The sequence below is a fragment of the Oncorhynchus masou genome, chromosome 10 (genome assembly GCF_036934945.1).
Source record: "Oncorhynchus masou masou isolate Uvic2021 chromosome 10, UVic_Omas_1.1, whole genome shotgun sequence".
NCBI lineage: Eukaryota > Metazoa > Chordata > Actinopteri > Salmoniformes > Salmonidae > Oncorhynchus > Oncorhynchus masou.
The window spans coordinates 14,447,677-14,467,858 of NC_088221.1; the positions used below are offsets into that span (position 1 = coordinate 14,447,677).

Here is a 20,182-nt window from a genome sequence, read left to right on the forward strand (position 1 = left end):
ATTGCCGATGCAATTGGTTTGCCATGACTTATTAATACATTGATAATGCTTCCAAATTATGTAACTCCAGGAAAACACTACGGAGACAGAGTATAGAAAGGCCCGATATGGATCGTACCAGGCCTCTATGGACTTCCTGGAAGACCCAGTTGCCAGGCAGAGGGCGCTCAGTGTAGCTAGTGTTATAACCAACACTATGGAAGGTGTGTACGACTATACCATACTCCATACACCCCCTAGAACAAATAGCATGAATAGACAAAATGAGAGCACATTCATAAAACAAATGTTTCTCTGTTATTTATCCTCTGTATGTATCAGAACTTGAAGAATCGAGACAGAAGTGCCCTCCTTGCTGGTACAAGTTTGCCAACACCTTCCTCATCTGGGACTGTTGTCCGAAGTGGCTGAGGATCAAGAAAATAGTCAAGATGATCGTGATGGACCCGTTTGTAGACCTAGCTATCACCATATGTATTGTTATGAACACAGTGTTCATGGCTATGGAGCATTACCAAATGTCTGGGGAGTTCAACACCATGCTTTATGTGGGAAACCTGGTACGCAGTCACATGTCATTTGTTTTTGCCATAATCACTTTAAAATCGGCCATTTTAAGCACATGACATGTTAATTACTGTTGTCACTGTTCTTGTGTGTTGTTTTACTCAGGTGTTCACGGGTATCTTCACAGCTGAGATGTGTTTCAAGATTATTGCTTTGGATCCATACATTTATTTTCAGGAAGGCTGGAATATATTTGATGGTATCATTGTCAGTTTGAGCTTGATGGAGCTTGGCTTGGCCAACGTGTCTGGAATGTCTGTCCTCAGATCATTCCGATTGGTAAGAGCATCGACACTCCAGCACAGCATCCAAAATGTTGCAGTTTCAGTCAATAATCACTGGTATAAAAGTAGACTGTCAACATATTGGAATAGAAATGAATATTAATCCCATTCTTCTCTTTGTATGCAGCTGAGAGTATTCAAACTGGCCAAGTCTTGGCCCACACTGAACAAGCTGATCAAGATCATTGGTAACTCAGTGGGGGCCTTGGGTAATCTCACCCTCGTACTGGCCATCATTGTCTTCATCTTCGCCGTGGTGGGCATGCAGCTTTTTGGGAAGAGCTACAGAGACTGTGTGTGTAAGATCTCTACAGACTGCACACTGCCCCGGTGGCACATGCATGACTTCTTCCACTCCTTCCTGATTGTGTTCCGGGTGCTGTGTGGGGAGTGGATCGAGACCATGTGGGACTGTATGGAGGTGGCTGGTCAGAGCATGTGTCTCATCGTCTTCCTGATGGTCATGGTCATCGGGAACCTAGTGGTACGTTTTCAGCTCTACTGTATCTCCGTATGACTGTTAACAACACTGTTAATCCACCGTAAATCAATTACAGTAACTTGAAACCATCAGTTGAGCGTGTGTGTGTGTGTGGCAGGTCCTGAATCTGTTCCTGGCCTTGCTGCTGAGCTCGTTCAGTGCTGATAACCTGGCGGCCACGGATGATGACAGCGAGATGAACAATCTGACGGTGGCCATAGACCGCATCCACCAGGGCGTCGCCTTCGTCAAGGCCTTGGTGCGCCGCTCTTTCCAAAGCATCTGTCTGAGGAAGAAGAAGAGGAGCCTGAACGAGGACACGACCCTGGATGACCTCCACAAAACCATGGGGACCAACTGGAACTCCAACCACACCACTGTGGAGATCATGAAAGACCCCGATTACATAAAGGATGGCAATGGCGCCACCAGTGGGTTGGGAGTGGGGGTGTGCAGCAATGCAGCAGGGAAGTACATAATGAATGACAACACTGACTATATGCCGTTCATCCACAACGCCAGCCTGACCGTCACAGTGCCCATCGCTGTGGGAGAGTCGGACCTCAACACCGAGGACTTCAGCAGCGATTCCTCGGACATAGAGGAAAGCAAAGAGGTGAGCATGATTCTATGTGGAACAATGTGGAAGTAGTTCACAGTCTCAGATTCTTGTACATAGTTTGAAAACAAGTGATGATCTAGGTTAAGGATTTGAAAAATGGACAGCGACGTTATGAGCTTTAAAAAAAGGACAGTGATGTTATGCAAATCTGCTTGTTTTCTGTTGTTTGTACACATTATCTAAAAAATGTACATTACATTTACATTACATTTAAGTCATTTAGCAGACGCTCTTATCCAGAGCGACTTACAAATTGGTGAATTCACCTTCTGACATCCAGTGGAACAGCCACTTTACAATAGTGCATCTAAATCATTTAAGGGGGGGTGAGAAGGATTACTTTATCCTATCCTAGGTATTCCTTGAAGAGGTGGGGTTTCAGGTGTCTCCGGAAGGTGGTGATTGACTCCGCTGTCCTGGCGTCGTGAGGGAGTTTGTTCCACCATTGGGGGGCCAGAGCAGCGAACAGTTTTGACTGGGCTGAGCGGGAACTGTACTTCCTCAGTGGTAGGGAGGCGAGCAGGCCAGAGGTGGATGAACGCAGTGCCCTTGTTTGGGTGTAGGGCCTGATCAGAGCCTGGAGGTACTGCGGTGCCGTTCCCCTCACAGCTCCGTAGGCAAGCACCATGGTCTTGTAGCAGATGCGAGCTTCAACTGGAAGCCAGTGGAGAGAGTGGAGGAGCGGGGTGACGTGAGAGAACTTGGGAAGGTTGAACACCAGACGGGCTGCGGCGTTCTGGATGAGTTGTAGGGGTTTAATGGCACAGGCAGGGAGCCCAGCCAACAGCGAGTTGCAGTAATCCAGACGGGAGATGACAAGTGCCTGGATTAGGACCTGCGCCGCTTCCTGTGTGAGGCAGGGTCGTACTCTGCGGATGTTGTAGAGCATGAACCTACAGGAACGGGCCACCGCCATGATGTTAGTTGAGAACGACAGGGTGTTGTCCAGGATCACGCCAAGGTTCTTAGCGCTCTGGGAGGAGGACACAATGGAGTTGTCAACCGTGATGGCGAGATCATGGAACGGGCAGTCCTTCCCCGGGAGGAAGAGCAGCTCCGTCTTGCCGAGGTTCAGCTTGAGGTTCAGCATTAGAATTAGAGAGATTATTGCACTGATGTAGTATCTGAAAATCATAGGAGGCTGGTGGGGGGGAACTATAGGAGGACGGAGTCATTGGAATGTAAAAAATGGAAAGGAGTCAAACGTGGTTTCCATTCCATTACAGCCATTACAATGAGCCCATCCTCCTATGTCTCCTCCCACCACCCTCTTCTGCTGCAAATTGTGACAGCAAGAGCCCGGTGATGGTCAAATATAATCATAGTGTGCTTGTTTGGCACATTATAGCTTATAAAGAGGGGATTGCTGGCCTGCCACCTACTGTTCACTCACTGGGGTGTTAATCAATTGTAGGTTAGGGAGGTAGAACAGCTGCAGTGACTCATATGTACCAGGGAGCTAACATAAACACTCTCAGGGCTATATTTTAACAAACCTAACGCAATGATGAATCTTTGCGCAGGCGGTATAGGTTTGGGGGGGGGGGGGGGTCAGAAATATTTTGGGCTGTTTTCACAACCGGAATTAGTAGCAGCTAGCGCTGGCGCGAAAGGGTTGGGTTTTGATGAAGAAGAAAAAAGTTGTAGGTGTGTCAAGGCTAGAACCCTAATTGGCCAATCAGAACGTGCTCCATGGCTAAATATGTGGTTACTTCAGGATGTGTTGTTATGGTCTTTTATGTATTGCGTTGTCATCAACTCCAATTCCGATGTTAGTCTGCTATTGCCTAATTTGTTAAATAACCTACGGAAACAAAATAGCCCATCTTTGCTACATGTTTGCAGTCGACGTTGTAAGAAGCCTCTACATGGCTTCAACATGGAAATATATTGTTCAGTTGCATTATGTCTGCCATGTCTGAGCCATGGAATTACCAAACGTTGTCAAGAAACAATATTAAATTCACTATTGATAAGGCTTCAAAAGAGTCAACAATTCTATCAAATTCTAATCAAGACAAAACAACAACTTGTTTTAAATGCTGGAGGTTATGTCTAAATACAGTAGGTTATGTTTAAATACTGTAGGTTATGTCTAAATACAGTAGGTTATGTCTAAATACTGTAGGTTATGTCTAAATACAGTAGGTTATGTCTAAATACTGTAGGTTATGTCTAAATACTGGATGTTATGTCTAAATACAGTAGGTTATGTCTAAATATTGTAGGTTATGTCTAAATACAGTAGGTTATGTCTAAATACTGTAGGTTATGTCTAAATACAGTATGTTATGTCTAAATACTGTAGGTTATGTCTAAATACAGTTACAGGCACCATAATGTCTCCCCGTGTGCAAATAATATTAAGGCAACTCAGACAATGGAGGCTTTTATGCACATCCAACTCTCCACAGACTCTGGACAAAGAACCAATATTAAGAGAATGTCCACTGACCGTTATGCTGCTCCCAAATATAATGCTTTATAAACATTCACACTTCTCCAGAAATAGCAGACAGCTCCTAAATTGCATTGCATGTGAGCTGGACGTTCACCATGAAGCCAGGATGGTGAATTCAAAATTGTTATTTGTTACATGAGCCGGATTAGTTTTTTAATAAAATGAAACAGAAAACAAGATGTCCATTTTTTTTTTCAAACAACAACAATAGTTGTAAATAGCTTGGGGTCAGAAGCGTGATATCATAAAATCGTCAGGATAAAAAAAAGACAATGGATTGCTGTTGAACCAGCCTTCGCTACAGCCTACACTCTAAGGAAAAACGTTTCCAAAAGGGTTTTAGGTTGTCCCCATAGGAGAACCCCTTTTGATTCCAGGTAGAACACTTTTTGGGTTCCGTGTAGAACCCTCTGTGGAAAGGGATGCATATGGAACCCAAAAGGGTTCTACCTGGAACCAAAAGGGTTCTTTCTGGAACCAAAAAGGGTCCTTCAAAGGGTTCTTCTATGGGGACAGCCGAAGAACTCTTTTAGGTTCTAGATAGCACTTTCTTTTCTAAGAATGTATAGGCCTAGGTTAAGGGTAGCTTATTGAGGGCTTGGTTTTCAATCATATGAAATGGAAAACAAGCAATTGTTATCGGAAAATTAACACAAGGGTCACCAGCATTATCTGATCTCTCGTTGCATGATGGGCATGTGGCCCAAAACTGGAGCTGGCTAAAATATTGTAGGCCTACACAATACATAGATAAAGAAAAAGGTGATGTCCGCTCACTGTTTTACTGCTCCCAAACTTGACCTTTTAATAATAAAGCTTTGATGACGCAGATGTATTTCAAAGCAGTCTCACGAGCCAGAAGCCTTTTGAGATTGTGTTTCCATGCCATTACCAACCGCATTAACGTTAAGACCTGTTTGTTTTTTTATGGTCTTAAATCTCTCGATTTGCGCTGCATGAAATGATCACTTTTTTAAAAATCCTTGGGGACATAAACACTTAGTCCCTCCAAGACCCTTATCACAGTTCGAGATCATTTACCGTATTGATGTCAAAGACAGACATGTGAGTCGAGGTCATTTCACAGATCTCATGTTAGGCTTGGGCCATTAGTGATTACTTTGACATGTTCCTGTGAGCCTCCGATGTCTCTACGGCTTTTGGTTTCACGTTCTGGCCGAACGGAGTCAGAGACTAATAGAACATGAGCGATGGATGAAGACCGATTCAGATGTTGGTCTGTGGTGTGGTCCTCTGCGGATACATTTGCTGTTTCAGATGAGTAGAACGTTCCATTGCCGTGGTCATGCTGGCGCACTTAACCCACGCCACATGGAAAGCCAAGTATGATGCATGTGACATTATGGATCCTTATACAACAACCCTTTAATGAGGAGAGGCCACAGAGACAAGGGAATCCTCGTCTTCAGATGACATGATGTGCCATTGAAATCGAAGTGCTCTCTGCAGCTACATCCTCCTCTTTAGGGAGCTTTATTGCATGGAGTTGTAAAAAGGCCCATTTCGGCTCTCACTCTCCACCAGAACATGGTGCAAACTGAGTGCCAACTGTCAATTAGTATCCATGGTAACATTGCAGTCAGCCAATCATAAAATGTCACTGTGTTACAGTTTTATTTTGCTGACGTTGTTGTACTGTGCTGTTTGTGCTGTTATGATTGTGTAATTCCTATTTCTCGTTGAACAATAATGACTGTTGGAAATTTGGTGAGATTGTATTTCCTTCGCTTGTAAATGTACTTTTTGAGACGTTAATATGTGACTAACTTGCTTTGCTCCCAGACAAGGTAGCATGTGGCACAGTAACTTACCACACTTAAACCCATTTGTTATTGCAGCTGTTTCACAGACGCTCTCAAGGTTTTCAATGAAAGGAGACTTGTAAGACCACTTTATTGTACATAACACTAACCGTGGAGATTGCCTATTCCATTTACCAACAAAGAACAACCTTTTTGTTAGATTGATCATCTATGTTTGTTTCTGCTCGATCATACTTTACTCCCTACTTCATTTTTATATACGTTCAGCAGCCGTTCTGATGCTGCCAACCCTGATTGTTTTAAGGCTTCTCTGCAATGCTTTCTTTTTTATGAATGAGCAAAACTACCATTTTCATCCACAGATCAACCCTGAATATTTTAAGGCTTCTTTGCAATGCTTTATTTTTTATGAATGAGCAAAACCACCATTTTCATCCACAGATCAACCCATGATTGTTATTAGTTTTGTCCCTTTAGTTTGGTTTAGTTTTTTGGGGGGCGGATCTTTCAGCAGCCAGAGATCACCTGGAACGTGACAAATTTGACTTATATGCTGTAGAGTAATGGTTTTTTGACGGCCAAAAATGTATTGGAGGAATGGTTCACAGCCCGGACATTTACTATGGCATTTTCATTTGGCAAATAGGATCCATAATGGAATGACGAAAGCAGGTGGTTACAAATGCTTGTTTTTAAGAGGACCATCCTTATTTCAATCAGCTGGGTTTCTAAAAAATGAATGTTGTTGCTAGTAGGCATACCGTTGTTAATGATAGTGCAGGTAAGAATACAGGACATATTATACTCAGGGGGAAAAAAGAGTTACAAAAGGGTTATTTGGCTGTTCCCATAGGAGAACCCTTTTTGGTTCTAGGTAATCTACCTGAAACCAAAAAGGGTTCTTCAAAGGGTTCTCCTATGGGGACAGCGGAAGAACCCTTTTAGGGTTCTAGATAGCATTTTTTAAAGCGTGTACTTACTGTAATTAGTGGCGACTAATTATATTTGACTTCGGTACCTGGATAAGTTCAAGTCCAAAAGAGGTGCAACTTCTTGAGCTACCAACAGATAGTAGAGTATACTGTATGTGGAAATGAGAAGATATCGTAGTGCCTACAATAGTACCTTAATTGAAGGTCAAACACCTGTGTGATTGCGGTAGCGTAGTCAAACGGAGTATTCCCAGCGCATATATCGTCGAAGCATGCTTACATCATTCACCATTCTGCATTAGCTGGGTCCCATGACAGCTCAGTGCTACTGTACTCCCCAGAAAGGCATTAACGCAAGGCTGCTCTCAGTTCAAGGCGGTTGGAAGACACACCTAGTAGAAAGATACAAAGTGCTCGAGGAGAGACGCTGAATAATCTAAATTATTGGAAAAACTGGAACATCTTTGAACATTGTCAACCGTATTAGATGCTTGACATCATTGCATGGGGAGGCTGCTATTCCTTGTAATCCAGCACACCTCTCCTAAAATCAGCTTTCCAAATCAAACCACATTTTATTGGTCACATCCACATGGTTGGCAGATGTTAGTCCTCTAGTTCTTACACTGTATTTGGAAATGTTCTAAGCGCTGAGTTTTCTATTCTATTTTCTATTAATTGTTTCCCCAGTATGATCACATTACTCTCTCAAGTTACCTTGTCTCGGGTGTTTAATGCGTGATCAGGTGGTTCTAATCTGACACGAGCCTAGAATGCGGACTCCTTAATGCCTGTCTTGGTTAAAGTGCACAACACTGTTATATCTGCTGTTAAGCTAATGCAGGCTGCCCTCTTCTTGAAATGACTACGGCTTGTCTACTGCTTAGCAACTGGACATATGTGTTTTCATGTCAATGAGGAAAATGTGAAGGGGAAAAGACCAGTTTGTTTGGGTCAAAAAGTCCTGGACATGAAAATACTGGAGCACACATGTTCTATAATTTAGATCACAGGCTTGGTTCAAGCATACACTTTTAGAGAACGCATGACATATGACTAAAGTGAAATCATTTTTACCTACAGACCTTTATTAAAATACAAAATATATTTCAACAGCGCTTATGCATGTGTTAGCCTGCAATTTGACTTTCCAAACTATATGTGTCTCATCTTCTAAGTCTGTAGGTAATTTTGATTGATTCTGCATGAAATGATATACAACTCTAGACAAAGAGACATACCCTGTGAGCTTACATATGGCAGTACCCTTGCGTCACTGGGTGACCCATTGTAATGAGGCTCAGTATGTCAGCTCCCGGGCAGATGCTAGTGTCCCAGGCCCTGTCATGGGTGTGCTGTGCTAATGTTGCTCTGGCTTGGCTCCCTTTGCAGCAGCTATCTGAAGACCATCCGCTGAGCTCCTCAGAGGGCAGTACAGTGGACATTAGGCCCCCAGGAGAGGGAGAGAGGGCTCGGTGGGCATGGAGCCTGAGGAGTCCATGGAACCTGAAGGCTGCTTCACTGATGGTGAGAGATACTATAGTCTAGGTCTCAGGATGTGGGTATCGTCTTTTGCATAACAGCTTCAGGCATAACAAGCTGGAACCCAGAAATAGAATGGATAAGATCAGAAACTAGAAACACAAGACACACATTTTTTTGGGGGGGGGGAAATAAGTTGAATGGTAACATCTGTTCCAATGAACTTACATGCTGTCTGCTTTCAGGATGTGTCCGCAGATTCCAATGCTGCCAAGTGAACGTTGATGAGGCCAAGTGGAAGATGTGGTGGACGTTGAGAAAAACTTGTTTCAGGATAGTGGAGCACAACTGGTTTGAGAGCTTTATCATCTTCATGATCCTGCTCAGCAGTGGAGCGCTGGTAAGTGGGGAAGTAAGGAATCGGGGGAAGGATCTGAGAGTATGGCAGAGGGGGCTGGCAAAGTATTATTTTTTTACATTTTATTGCACCTTTATTTAACCAGGTAGGCTAGTTGAGAACAAGTTCTCATTTGCAACTGCGACCTGGCCAAGATAAAGCAAAGCAGTTCGACACATACAACAACACAGAGTTACACATGGAATAAACAAACATACAATCAATAATACAGTAGCAAAATCTATATACAGCGTGTGCAAATGAGGTAGGATAAGAGAGGTAAGGCAATAAATAGGCCATGGTGGCAAAGTAATTCAAATATAGCAATTAAATGACTTAAATGTTAAATGTTAAATGTTATACACTGGAATAGTAGAATGTGCAGGGGATGAATGTGCAAGTTGAGATATTTGGGTGCAAAGGAGCAAGATAAATAAATAAATACAATATGGGGATGAGGTGGATTGGATGGGCTATTTACAGATGGGCTATGTACAGGTGCAGTGATCTGTGAGCTGCTCCGACAGCAGCTCACAGCAAATTCAGCAAATGACAGCAAATTCTCCTCCATTGTCTGACCCTTATGAAAAACTACAAAGGAGTAGAAATGCAGTACCACATGCAGCTGCTCTGTTGTTCAACAGGCTCAGTATTGTGTCATTGACAATTCTGTGATCGCTTGACACAGAAATAACTGGCAACAGATCTGACAAGGCAGCAGCTACTACGCTAGTGTGTGAGATTACTGTGGTGTATAGGATGGGATCATCTGATTTGAGTGTGTCTACATCAAGGCATTTGAGGACATCTACATCGAGAAGAGGAAGACGATTAAGACGGTGTTGGAGTTTGCAGACAAAGTCTTCACCCACATCTTCATCTTGGAGATGTTGCTGAAGTGGGTGGCCTATGGATTCGCCAAATACTTCACCAACGCTTGGTGCTGGCTGGACTTCCTCATTGTCGACGTAGGTCTTCTTTTGAAACAACCTTTTCACTTGCACAAAATATATGTAGTCTGGCAAGGTTCCCAATTAGCTTGTTTTGAGACATTGCCTTTACGTTTCAATGTAGAAATGCTACTGCCGTGTAGCTAAGGCGATGGAGTGACCTATTTCCTGTTTTAAAACTATTGTTTGAGGCCCAGGAGAAAGCCTGTGCCAGCCAGTCCTTCGTCTCTTCTCATGGAGTCATTGTGTTTACAGGTGTCTCTTGTCAGCCTTGTGGCCAACGCCCTGGGCTACGCTGAGCTGAGTGCCATCAAGTCCCTGAGGACTCTACGAGCACTGAGGCCCCTGAGAGCGCTGTCCCGCTTCGAGGGCATGAGGGTAAGAGTCATCAGACCAGAGCCCTGTCCTGTTGCTTCACCGTGCATATCATCACAGCCTTTTACCAGCGTGACATCAGCGCCCTGCATGGGCACAAAGCTCTGTAGTCAAACTAAGGTCCACTGCAACCCAACAGCTGGAGAATGTAAAGTTCACTCACTCCATGCATGTATATTTAGAGTTACCTTTCCTCTCCTATTCCTCATTTTCCAGCTATATGTGTTTTCAGCAGGGTTGTGGTCAATTCCATTTGAATTCCAGTCAATTCAGAAAGTTAACCAAACTCCAATTCCAAATTTGTCTCATTTAAAAAGCATTGAAGAGAATTGGAATTTCAGTGTACTTACTGATTGACTGGAATCGACCCCAACCCTGGTTTTCAGGATGAGAGTTTCCGTCAGTCCCACTGGCAGGCCATGTGCACTCATCAGAGGATGTCAGCGTTATTGAAAACAAATCAATAATACGAGGAAAAACGCATTCACTTTACTTAAACAAAATGTGAACCAACTGAAGTCTTGGAGGCTACTGCACTTAACCATCTTAAATATGTGTGGTACTCTCACTGGAATGTATATTTTACGGTGCAATACAAGCTCTAGCCAGGGGTTTGGATGCTTATGTCATATGTGCAGGATGGGTGTCGACTGCTATGATCAATGTAGCTCTTATCGATCAGATTCTCGCATGTTGTGGTTGGCTAGATTTCCACCAGTACTGTGATGACGGTCTCTCCTCACGTGGTTGTCACTGAATTCTCCCATCTGTATGACTGACTTCTCATTGCTTCGCTGGCTCTATATTGATGTTCTCTGAAACGGTACTGTGTTTGGATGTGTCTTGCTGCGGGGGACTGCCTTTAATGTGAACACTACTTGTGTGTTTGTATTTTTATTTACAGTAAACAAATTATGTGACTTCATCCTGCCTCTACAAGGTTTTTTCTGTTTCGTTTTTTTACCCACTGTAGCCTAAATGTGATTCACTAAAACGTAAACATAGCCTACAGTATCTCCTTTACAGATACACTCCCACACTTCTCCTTGTTCTTTCCTTTGCTTCTCACCTTGCTGTTGTCATTGTTGTTAATAAGCTGTGGTGTTAGTGATTCTTGTGTTGAGTTTTGACTGATGTGTACACTGCCATTTAAACACTTTACTCGTGTGTATTCCTATTTTCACCATCACCAAAGTCAACAAGTATTTCTTGTCAGTTCTAACAATTACCCAATGAGATATCGTCTATGCTCTTACATCTGAGACTGAGGCCGTGTGTGAATCCTTACAGGTGGTGGTCAACGCTCTGCTCGGAGCCATCCCCTCCATCTTCAATGTGCTGCTGGTCTGCCTCATCTTCTGGCTCATCTTCAGCATCATGGGCGTTAACCTGTTTGCAGGGAAATACTACCATTGTGTCAACATCACCACACAGGAGCGCTTCAAAGTTAGAGACGTAGCTAACAAGACAGAATGTTTGGCTTTGGAAGGTGCCTACTGGAAGAATGTCAAGATCAACTTTGATAACGTGGGAGCGGGCTATCTGGCACTGTTACAAGTGGTGAGCTGCTCTCTCTCATATCACCAGAAATATTTTATTGATAGAGACTGGACCCACGTCAAAGGTTTTGTACCAATTCCGTGTGGGCAGGTGAGTTGTGTGAGGGCGATGTACTTCTGAACTAGTGTCTTAACTACTAAGTAATAACATTTTCCTTACTTTCTCTGAGGCTACATTCAAAGGCTGGATGGACATCATGTATGCAGCTGTGGACTCTCGCAATGTAAGTATTTTCAGGAATACCTTTCACAAGGTATTTCAGGCTAATGGCTGATTGTGTTTGCACATTTTCAATTTATATACCATAGTGCTGTTGTTTGCATGATATTGTTAATTAGGTGACAATACCTGAGAAGTTGGTGTTTGAATGATATATTGGCACGGTGTTAGGCACGGGATGAAGTCGAGTACCGGCAAACCATGCCAATAGCAAACACCGGCTTCGAAGACATTATCACTTTTATACAACGGGTTACCAACATATTCAAATAATGATTGACATAATTTCATTTAAAAAAATCGTTATTTTGATTAATTTATTCAAACAATTTAATCCTTCCACAAGATATTGTCCCAACACAAATCTAGGGTTGCTATCCAAACCAGCTGGTTGTTCGTTCTATCGGTTCGTTTGCTAGAGACGCGACCAAGTCGTTCATTCTAAATGTTCCATACTGGCTGGCAACATTCTTATCCCTTGCTTGCTAGCTAGCCAACTACGGCTAACTTACAGTCACTTAAAAAATTGAAGCCAGAATAACAGCAAAGTAGCTGCATTTGCATTTGATTAAGCTGTTTTCTAGAGACATTTATTTGGATACAGCCATAACAATGGTCTAATTTCCCATGGCATAGAAAATATTCTCACTCGTCAGGACACTGTTGTTCAGAGGAGCTCGCCAACAACACAGCTAACACAATCAATTCAAACTGAAGCTGGAAAGACTAGTTGCGATTAGTTTTGGTTGACCTTTTTTCAATTGACATGTCTTTGTACACTGTATTTGGAAAGTATTCAGACCCCTTGATTTTTTCCACATTTTGTTACGTTACAGCCTTGTTCAAAAATGTATAAAATTGTTTTGTTTTTCCCTCATCAATCTAAACACAATACCCCAAAATGACAAAGCAAAAATGGTTTTGTATAAATTCTTTCAAATTTATAAAAAAAATTACATCTGGAATATAACATTTATATAAGTATTCAGGCCCTTTACTCAGTAATTTGTTGAAGCACCTTTGGCAGCGATTGAAGCCTCAAGTCTTCTTGGATATGATTGCTACAAGCTTGGATGGGAAGCGTTGCTGCACAGCTATTTTCAGGTCTCTCCGAAGATGTTTGATCAGGTTCGTCTGGGCTCTGGCTGGGCCACTCAAGGACATTCAGAGACTTGTCCCGAAGCCACTCCTGCGTTGTCTTAGCTTTGTGCTTAGGGGCGTTGTCCTGTTCGAAGGTGAACCTTCACCCCAGTCTGAGGTCCTGAGAGCTCTGGAACAGGTGTTCATCAAGGATCTCTCTGTACTTTGCTCCATTCATCCGTTCATGATGCCAGGTTTCCTCAAGACGTGACGCTTGGCATTCAGGCCAAACAGTTCAATCTTGGTTTCATCAGACCAGAGAATCTGGTTTCTCATGGTCTGAGAGTCTTTTAGGTGCCTTTTGGCCATCTCCAAATGGGCTGTCATGTGTCTTTTACTGAAGATTGGCTTCCGTCTGGCCACTTTACCATAAAGGCCTTATTGGTCGAGTGCTGCAGAGATGGTTGTCCTTCTGGAAGGTTATCCCATCTCCACAGAGGAACTCTGGAGCTCTGTCAGAGTGACCATAAGGTTCCTGGTCGCCTCCTTTACCAAGGCCCTTTTCCCTCAATTGATCAGTTTGGCTGGGGGGCCAGGTCTAGAAAGAGTCTTGGTGGTACCAAACTTCCATTTAAGAATGGAAGTTTTCCATTTAAGTTTTCCACTTCCATTTAAGCAATGTTGTTGGTACCCTTCTCCTGATCTGTGCCTTAACAAAATCCTGTCTTGGAGCTCTACGGACAATTCCTTCGACCTCATGGCTTGGTTTTTGCTAGACAAATGCGGGACCTTATATATACAGGTGTGTGCCTTTCCAAATCATGTCCAATCAATTGAATTTACCACAGGTGGACTCCAATCAAGTTGTAGAGATATCTCAATGATGATCAATGGAAACAGGATGCAGCTGAGCTTAATTTTGAATCATATAGCAAAGATTCTGAATGCTTATGTAAATAAGGTATTTCTGTTTTTTATTTGTAATACATTTGCAAAGATTTCTAAAAACCTATTTCACTTTGTCGTTATGGGTTATTGTGTGTAGATTAATGAGGATTTGTTTTATTTAATACATTTTAGAAGAAGGCTGTAACATAACAAAATGTGGAAAAGGTCAAGTGGTCTGAATACTTTCTGAATGCACTGTATTTATTCATAAAAATTATACCAGCTGATTCATGATTTCGTCTGGCTGAGAAACGCTGCCTGCTTGTCTGTCTGTCTCGTCCCGGCTCCCAACACATTCATTACTATGGAAGAGCTGGAGATAGAATTTGAATATTGAAACAATGTTGCAAATGTCGGAGAGACAGACAACAAGGTTTATACAAATCTCTGTTGTTGAAAACAAAATGTTAGTGTAAAAGAAATGTGAGATAATATCTAGATGCTTTTTATAGTGGAGATCAAGTTTATAAAGTTCCTGGCTGGGCTGATGGGACGGTGCAGTCAGATGGAACAGAGTAAATAGGCATTTTAACGTCATAGATTTAGCCAGTGGTAACTTGGGGAATAGACACCGGTTGGATTACGGTTTTAACCAATCGGCATTATGGATTACACCCACCCATTCTATAATGTATGCTAATACTATGCTATTCTATTACAGTTGGAAGATCAACCCGACTATGAAGTTAATCTGTACATGTATATGTACTTTGTGGTATTCATCATATTTGGATCCTTCTTTACACTCAACCTCTTCATTGGTGTCATTATAGACAACTTCAATCAGCAAAAGAAAAAGATAAGTATTTCGTGTTGTAGTAATCAGGCAATGATACGTGCATACATTTTCTCTGATTTAAGAAATGTATAAGAGCTGCAGGAATTTAACTAGGTTTGTCTTGCCTCTTTACTTTGGAGGTCAAGACATCTTCATGACAGAGGAACAGAAGAAATACTACAATGCGATGAAGAAGCTTGGCTCAAAGAAACCCCAAAAGCCTATCCCAAGGCCAGCGGTAAGGTCATGCAGCCTGGTCTCAAAGCCATACGAATATACAATACGTATTTTTCTGCACCTCTAAGACGTATGGTATGTACTAATGGTCTAGTGACTTTAGACAGAAACTAAAGATGGGAGGTTGGTGGTAGTATACCATCTGGCAATCCAAAGGTTGCATGTTCGAGTTGAGTCAGGGACAAGTGTAGCATTTTAGCTTCCCCATCCCCTAACCCTTTTTCTAAGCTTAATCACAGTTTTCTAACCTTTTACAGTTTTCTCCTAATCTTTGTTGTTTTAGGTAGAGGTAGGTAATCCAGAGTAGGGGCAAAGACACAGGACGGCAGTCAGGGTCAGGTCAGGCAGAGGTAGGTAATCCAGAGTAGCGGCAAAGGCACAGGACGGCAGGTAAGGTCAGGGGCAGGCAGTGTGGTCAGGCAGGCAGGCTCAGAGACAGGACAGGCAAAGGTCAAAACCAGGTGAGTGAGAAAAGCGAGACTGGGGAAAAGCAGGAGCTGAGACAAAACGCTGGTTGACTTGACAAACAAGACGAATTGGCAACAGACAAACAAAGAACACAGGTATAAGTACCCAGGGGATAATGGGGAAGATGGGCGACACCTGGAGGGGGGTGAAGACAAGGACAGGTGAAACAGATCAAGGCATGACACCAACCACCAATGTAAATTCTCCCCGAAATGCTCCTTTGTTGTTACAATGCAACAAGTAAACCTGGTTTTCAGAGAAAGATGTATAATGCCATAAGTCCTCCAAGTGATTGATAAGTTCATTCAATTAGTATGCTATTGTATGACCGGGTAAGACGTATGATACTATACGTCCTATAATTTGTATGATATTGTAAGACCACTATTCCATTAATTATGTAAGCTAACATAACATAATATATCATACCAATTGGAGGGAACAAATGAACACCAAATCCAAATCCTATGAACTGCCCTGAGAACAGGTTGGGTCATACCACTCTTTAACTTGTTCATTGTTTCGTGAACCTCTATGTCTACTTCCTGGTTTTTCAGAATGCTTCTTTCTTATGTTTCCTCCAGAACAAGTTTCAAGGATATGTCTTTGATTTCATTACAAAGCAAGCCTTCGACATTGTCATCATGATTCTCATATGCCTTAATATGGTCACCATGATGGTGGAGACGGACGACCAGACGGACGACATGGATGGAATTCTCTATAAGATCAACCTGGTGTTTATTGTCATGTTTACCGGAGAGTGTATTCTGAAGATGTTCTCACTCCGCCAATACTACTTCACCATTGGGTGGAATGTATTTGACTTTATTGTTGTTATCCTGTCGATAATTGGTAAGATTTGTCACCTATTTCCATAGTTGTAATACTGCAATTTGACGGTCTGCTTTGGGGATTATTACATGAAATTCTTCTCTGTCCTAACAGGTATGTTTCTGTCTGAACTGATAGAGAAGTACTTTGTTTCACCAACCTTATTCCGAGTCATTCGACTGGCCCGGATTGGTCGCATCCTTCGCCTCATCAAGAGTGCCAAGGGAATCCGTACACTCTTGTTTGCTTTGATGATGTCACTTCCTGCCTTGTTCAATATTGGTCTCCTGCTCTTCTTAGTGATGTTTATTTATGCCATCTTTGGCATGTCGAACTTTGCATACGTCAGGAAGGAGTCTGGGATTGATGACATGTTCAACTTTGAGACATTTGGCAACAGCATGATCTGCCTGTTCCAGATCACCACGTCAGCTGGCTGGGACGGCCTGCTGGCACCCATCCTAAACAAGAGAGAGCCAGACTGTGACAGCCGTAAAGAGCACCCAGGCAGCAAGTACAAGGGGGGAGACTGTGGGAATCCCCCTGTAGCCATTATCTTCTTTGTGAGCTACATCATAATCTGTTTCCTCATTGTGGTCAACATGTACATTGCTGTCATCCTGGAGAACTTCAGTGTGGCTACTGAGGAGAGCGCTGAGCCCCTGAGCGAGGATGACTTTGAGATGTTCTACGAGGTCTGGGAGAAGTTTGATGCACGGGCCACCCAGTTCATGGAGTATGAGAAGCTGTCTGACTTCGCTGATGCCTTGGACCCCCCGCTACGCATTTCTAAGCCCAACAAGATCCAGTTGATCTACATGGATTTGCCCATGGTGAGTGGGGAGCGCATCCACTGCCTGGACATCCTGTTTGCCTTCACCAAGCGCGTCCTGGGTGAGGGCGAAGGCTTGGACATCCTCCGTGGTCAAATGGAGGAGCGCTTTATGGCCTCCAACCCCTCCAAGGTGTCCTACGAACCCATCACCACCACGCTACGCCGTAAACAGGAAGACATGTCTGCCCTGATAATTCAGAGAGCTTTCAGACGATATCTGCTCAGACGTATTGTTAAACGGGCCTCTGCCGTGTACAAAGAGAAGATGCTCCTTGATAAAGAGGTTCTCGTCATAGACAAATTTAACGAGATCTCTACTTCAGACAGAACTGACATGACATACTCCACAGGCTCTCCCCCATCATACGACAGTGTCACAAAACCAGAGAAAAACAAATATGAAAAAGTCAAGAGAGAGAAGGAGGTGAAGAAGAAAAAGAAGTGAATGGATGTTGGGAAGATGCAACTTAGACGTTTAATTTCGTGACAAATTGTTTACAGCCTTTTGAAGGTGACTAATGTGTCAAGTGGACCTTCTTCTTTGGTGTGGATACCTATGCCAAACTGACAACGCTTACTTGAGTCTAAATGTAAGGTTGGCGTCTTTAATTAGGTAGTGACTCACATTCTTAGGCTGTCAGGTGACCCATTGTTCAGATAAATATTTCCGTGGGGACAAAAACAAATAGCTGCCCGCCGACAGGTAGAAAAATGTGTTATGGGTGTTGTTCCGATCGGAAACATTTAGTTATGTTGTGCCCTGTAACTTCCCTTGCAGCCGGTACTACCAAGGCTGCATCCTGTGTCTTGCATTATAGCTGCCATATGATTTACAGAATCTTGTTTTTAATCATGGGTTGATTGTGTGACTGTACTTTTTGTAAACAGTTGTTTTTTTTTCGCAAAAAGAGGTGTTTCATTTATTGCTTTAAAGGTAGTCTTGTTCACTTTAAATGTTCATGCGACTTGACTACTCACGGCGAGCATTATTGCTGCAGTGCAGTTAGGGGGATTGCTGCAGTTCAATCTAAATGTAGACCTGCATGAAGGCACTAAAATGTTTTTCATACTCTGATGAATCGGCAACATTATTACATGTTTACTCACACTATTATAAATCAACAAGAACATATGTCTCCAGAGCATACAGTCCAAATACCATTACCACCAATGATCATCTACCGTCAGTTTCAGAAGAATAACATGGGCTATAATGCCAAACGCTATCTAGTAACACATACTTAGTTTTCCTGCGTTCATTCATCAGAATCTACCGTACTATACAGAATACATGAATCTTTACAGCTGGTTCACAGAGTTGATACCCATAGTATTCATTATCCATCTCTTCTGTCCAGCTTTCACCTCAATGGCTTCAAACACATGTCTATCTTGCCTTTTGTCTTCACAGTGGTGGATGCTAAAACGAGCCAATGTCCCCTGCACAGTATAGTTGTGTCAGTCGGGTGTAAGTCACCTCATTTAGTCGCCAAGCCTCTGACAAGAGAAACACTGTATTCTGTAACACATGTGCTCATCACATTCTAGCGTCATGACTCTGTGTTTTTGCCACTGCAACATCACTGGTCAGTGCTAGAAAATGTCCTTGTCTTTTTACCAAATCCAAGTTAATTTGTGGGCACCTTTCCTTCCTCACTTCCCAAATAGTTTTCCATTGTTATTGATGTATCTGTATGTACACATTCTATAATATATGAAATATACAAACATATTTGATATATTAGGTGGTAGTTTTCATGTATAATGGAATATATGAAGTTGTTAGTGTTATTTAGTACATATAAATGTATATATTACGTTCTGCATTCTCTGCTCTATATGGCAGACAGACCAGAGTATGATGCATCCTGCTGAGGCTGTGAGGAGATTGTGTTCAGATTTCACTCAATGTCTATATAAATACTGTAATATAATACTTTTTCTTTGTACTATATAACCCCTTTGTAAATAATTTTGCTACACAATATGGCTACACTGTCTGCACCATAGCCACTTTAGTTTAGTTTCAGCTTCACTGCACTTTTTCATTCTGAAACTCCCCGTGTGATCTCGTGAAGGGGAAGTGGACTTCTCGTTTCGATTCTTGCCATTTTTTATCATGTGTCATATGTAAACTGTGGTCACAGCTTACCTCACATGCTTTATCATAATAAATATCTAAGATGGAACGTCAGGTTCAGGGTATTCTGAATGTGATTGTCTCAAGGCAAGTGTGACTGCACACGTCTTCGGTTGTTTCCTGCATTTGTTTACATTTGTATAGTTATTCAATTCTTCAGGAGGTTACTTTTGTCTGCTGTTCACTCTGTATAATATGTCACAAGTATCTGTAATTAAAATGTTATAAAGTATACATTTATAGGAGTATATTTCACATGTAATAAAAAACATTCATAATATAATACATTTATACACAATTCATGTTTTGATTACATAACAGTTAATACATCCCGTCTTTTGCATGCATAATGCTTGTAGTGAATGAGTGAACTGCATGCAAGATATTGCTATAACCCATCCCATTGAAAAGCTAAACGAATAAAGAAAGAATGCATATCTGTAAAATATTAATTTATTCCATTGTACGTATTTATTTATTTATTTAATTTACAACTTTGCCATCCATTTACATTTTAGTCATCTAGCAGACACCATCGATACATTACATCAACATACTCTATACATACATTGTTATCCCAATTACCAGTGTGGTTTTGCACACTAAACAAATATTTTCAAAGCAGTGTCCAGTGAGTTAAATGAATTCTTCCAAGGCCCTGGAGTTTTTCCCGTATCAGGGAACACTTTTTTCTTGATTATGTGACCTGACCAGTAAACACTATAAATCCATCATGCTAATATGTAGT

The 20,182-nt window shown here is 42.2% G+C and overlaps 1 protein-coding gene across 1 annotated transcript in view; it reads left to right on the forward strand.

Moving 5' to 3' along the window:
* The window catches only part of scn1laa (sodium channel, voltage-gated, type I-like, alpha), a 52,173-nt gene extending 32,283 nt beyond the window's left edge, over positions 1-19,890 (forward strand). Inside the window, 16 exon segments of the mRNA XM_064975951.1 lie at positions 71-203; positions 322-560; positions 673-846; positions 979-1,335; positions 1,451-1,948; positions 8,524-8,595; positions 8,598-8,658; positions 8,859-9,013; positions 9,805-9,978; positions 10,216-10,338; positions 11,626-11,895; positions 12,065-12,118; positions 14,804-14,941; positions 15,054-15,158; positions 16,210-16,480; positions 16,574-19,890. Of these exon segments, the coding sequence (XP_064832023.1) occupies positions 71-203; positions 322-560; positions 673-846; positions 979-1,335; positions 1,451-1,948; positions 8,524-8,595; positions 8,598-8,658; positions 8,859-9,013; positions 9,805-9,978; positions 10,216-10,338; positions 11,626-11,895; positions 12,065-12,118; positions 14,804-14,941; positions 15,054-15,158; positions 16,210-16,480; positions 16,574-17,739 (3,990 nt within the window). The 3' untranslated portion in view covers positions 17,740-19,890.
* The last annotated feature ends 292 nt before the right edge of the window (positions 19,891-20,182 follow it).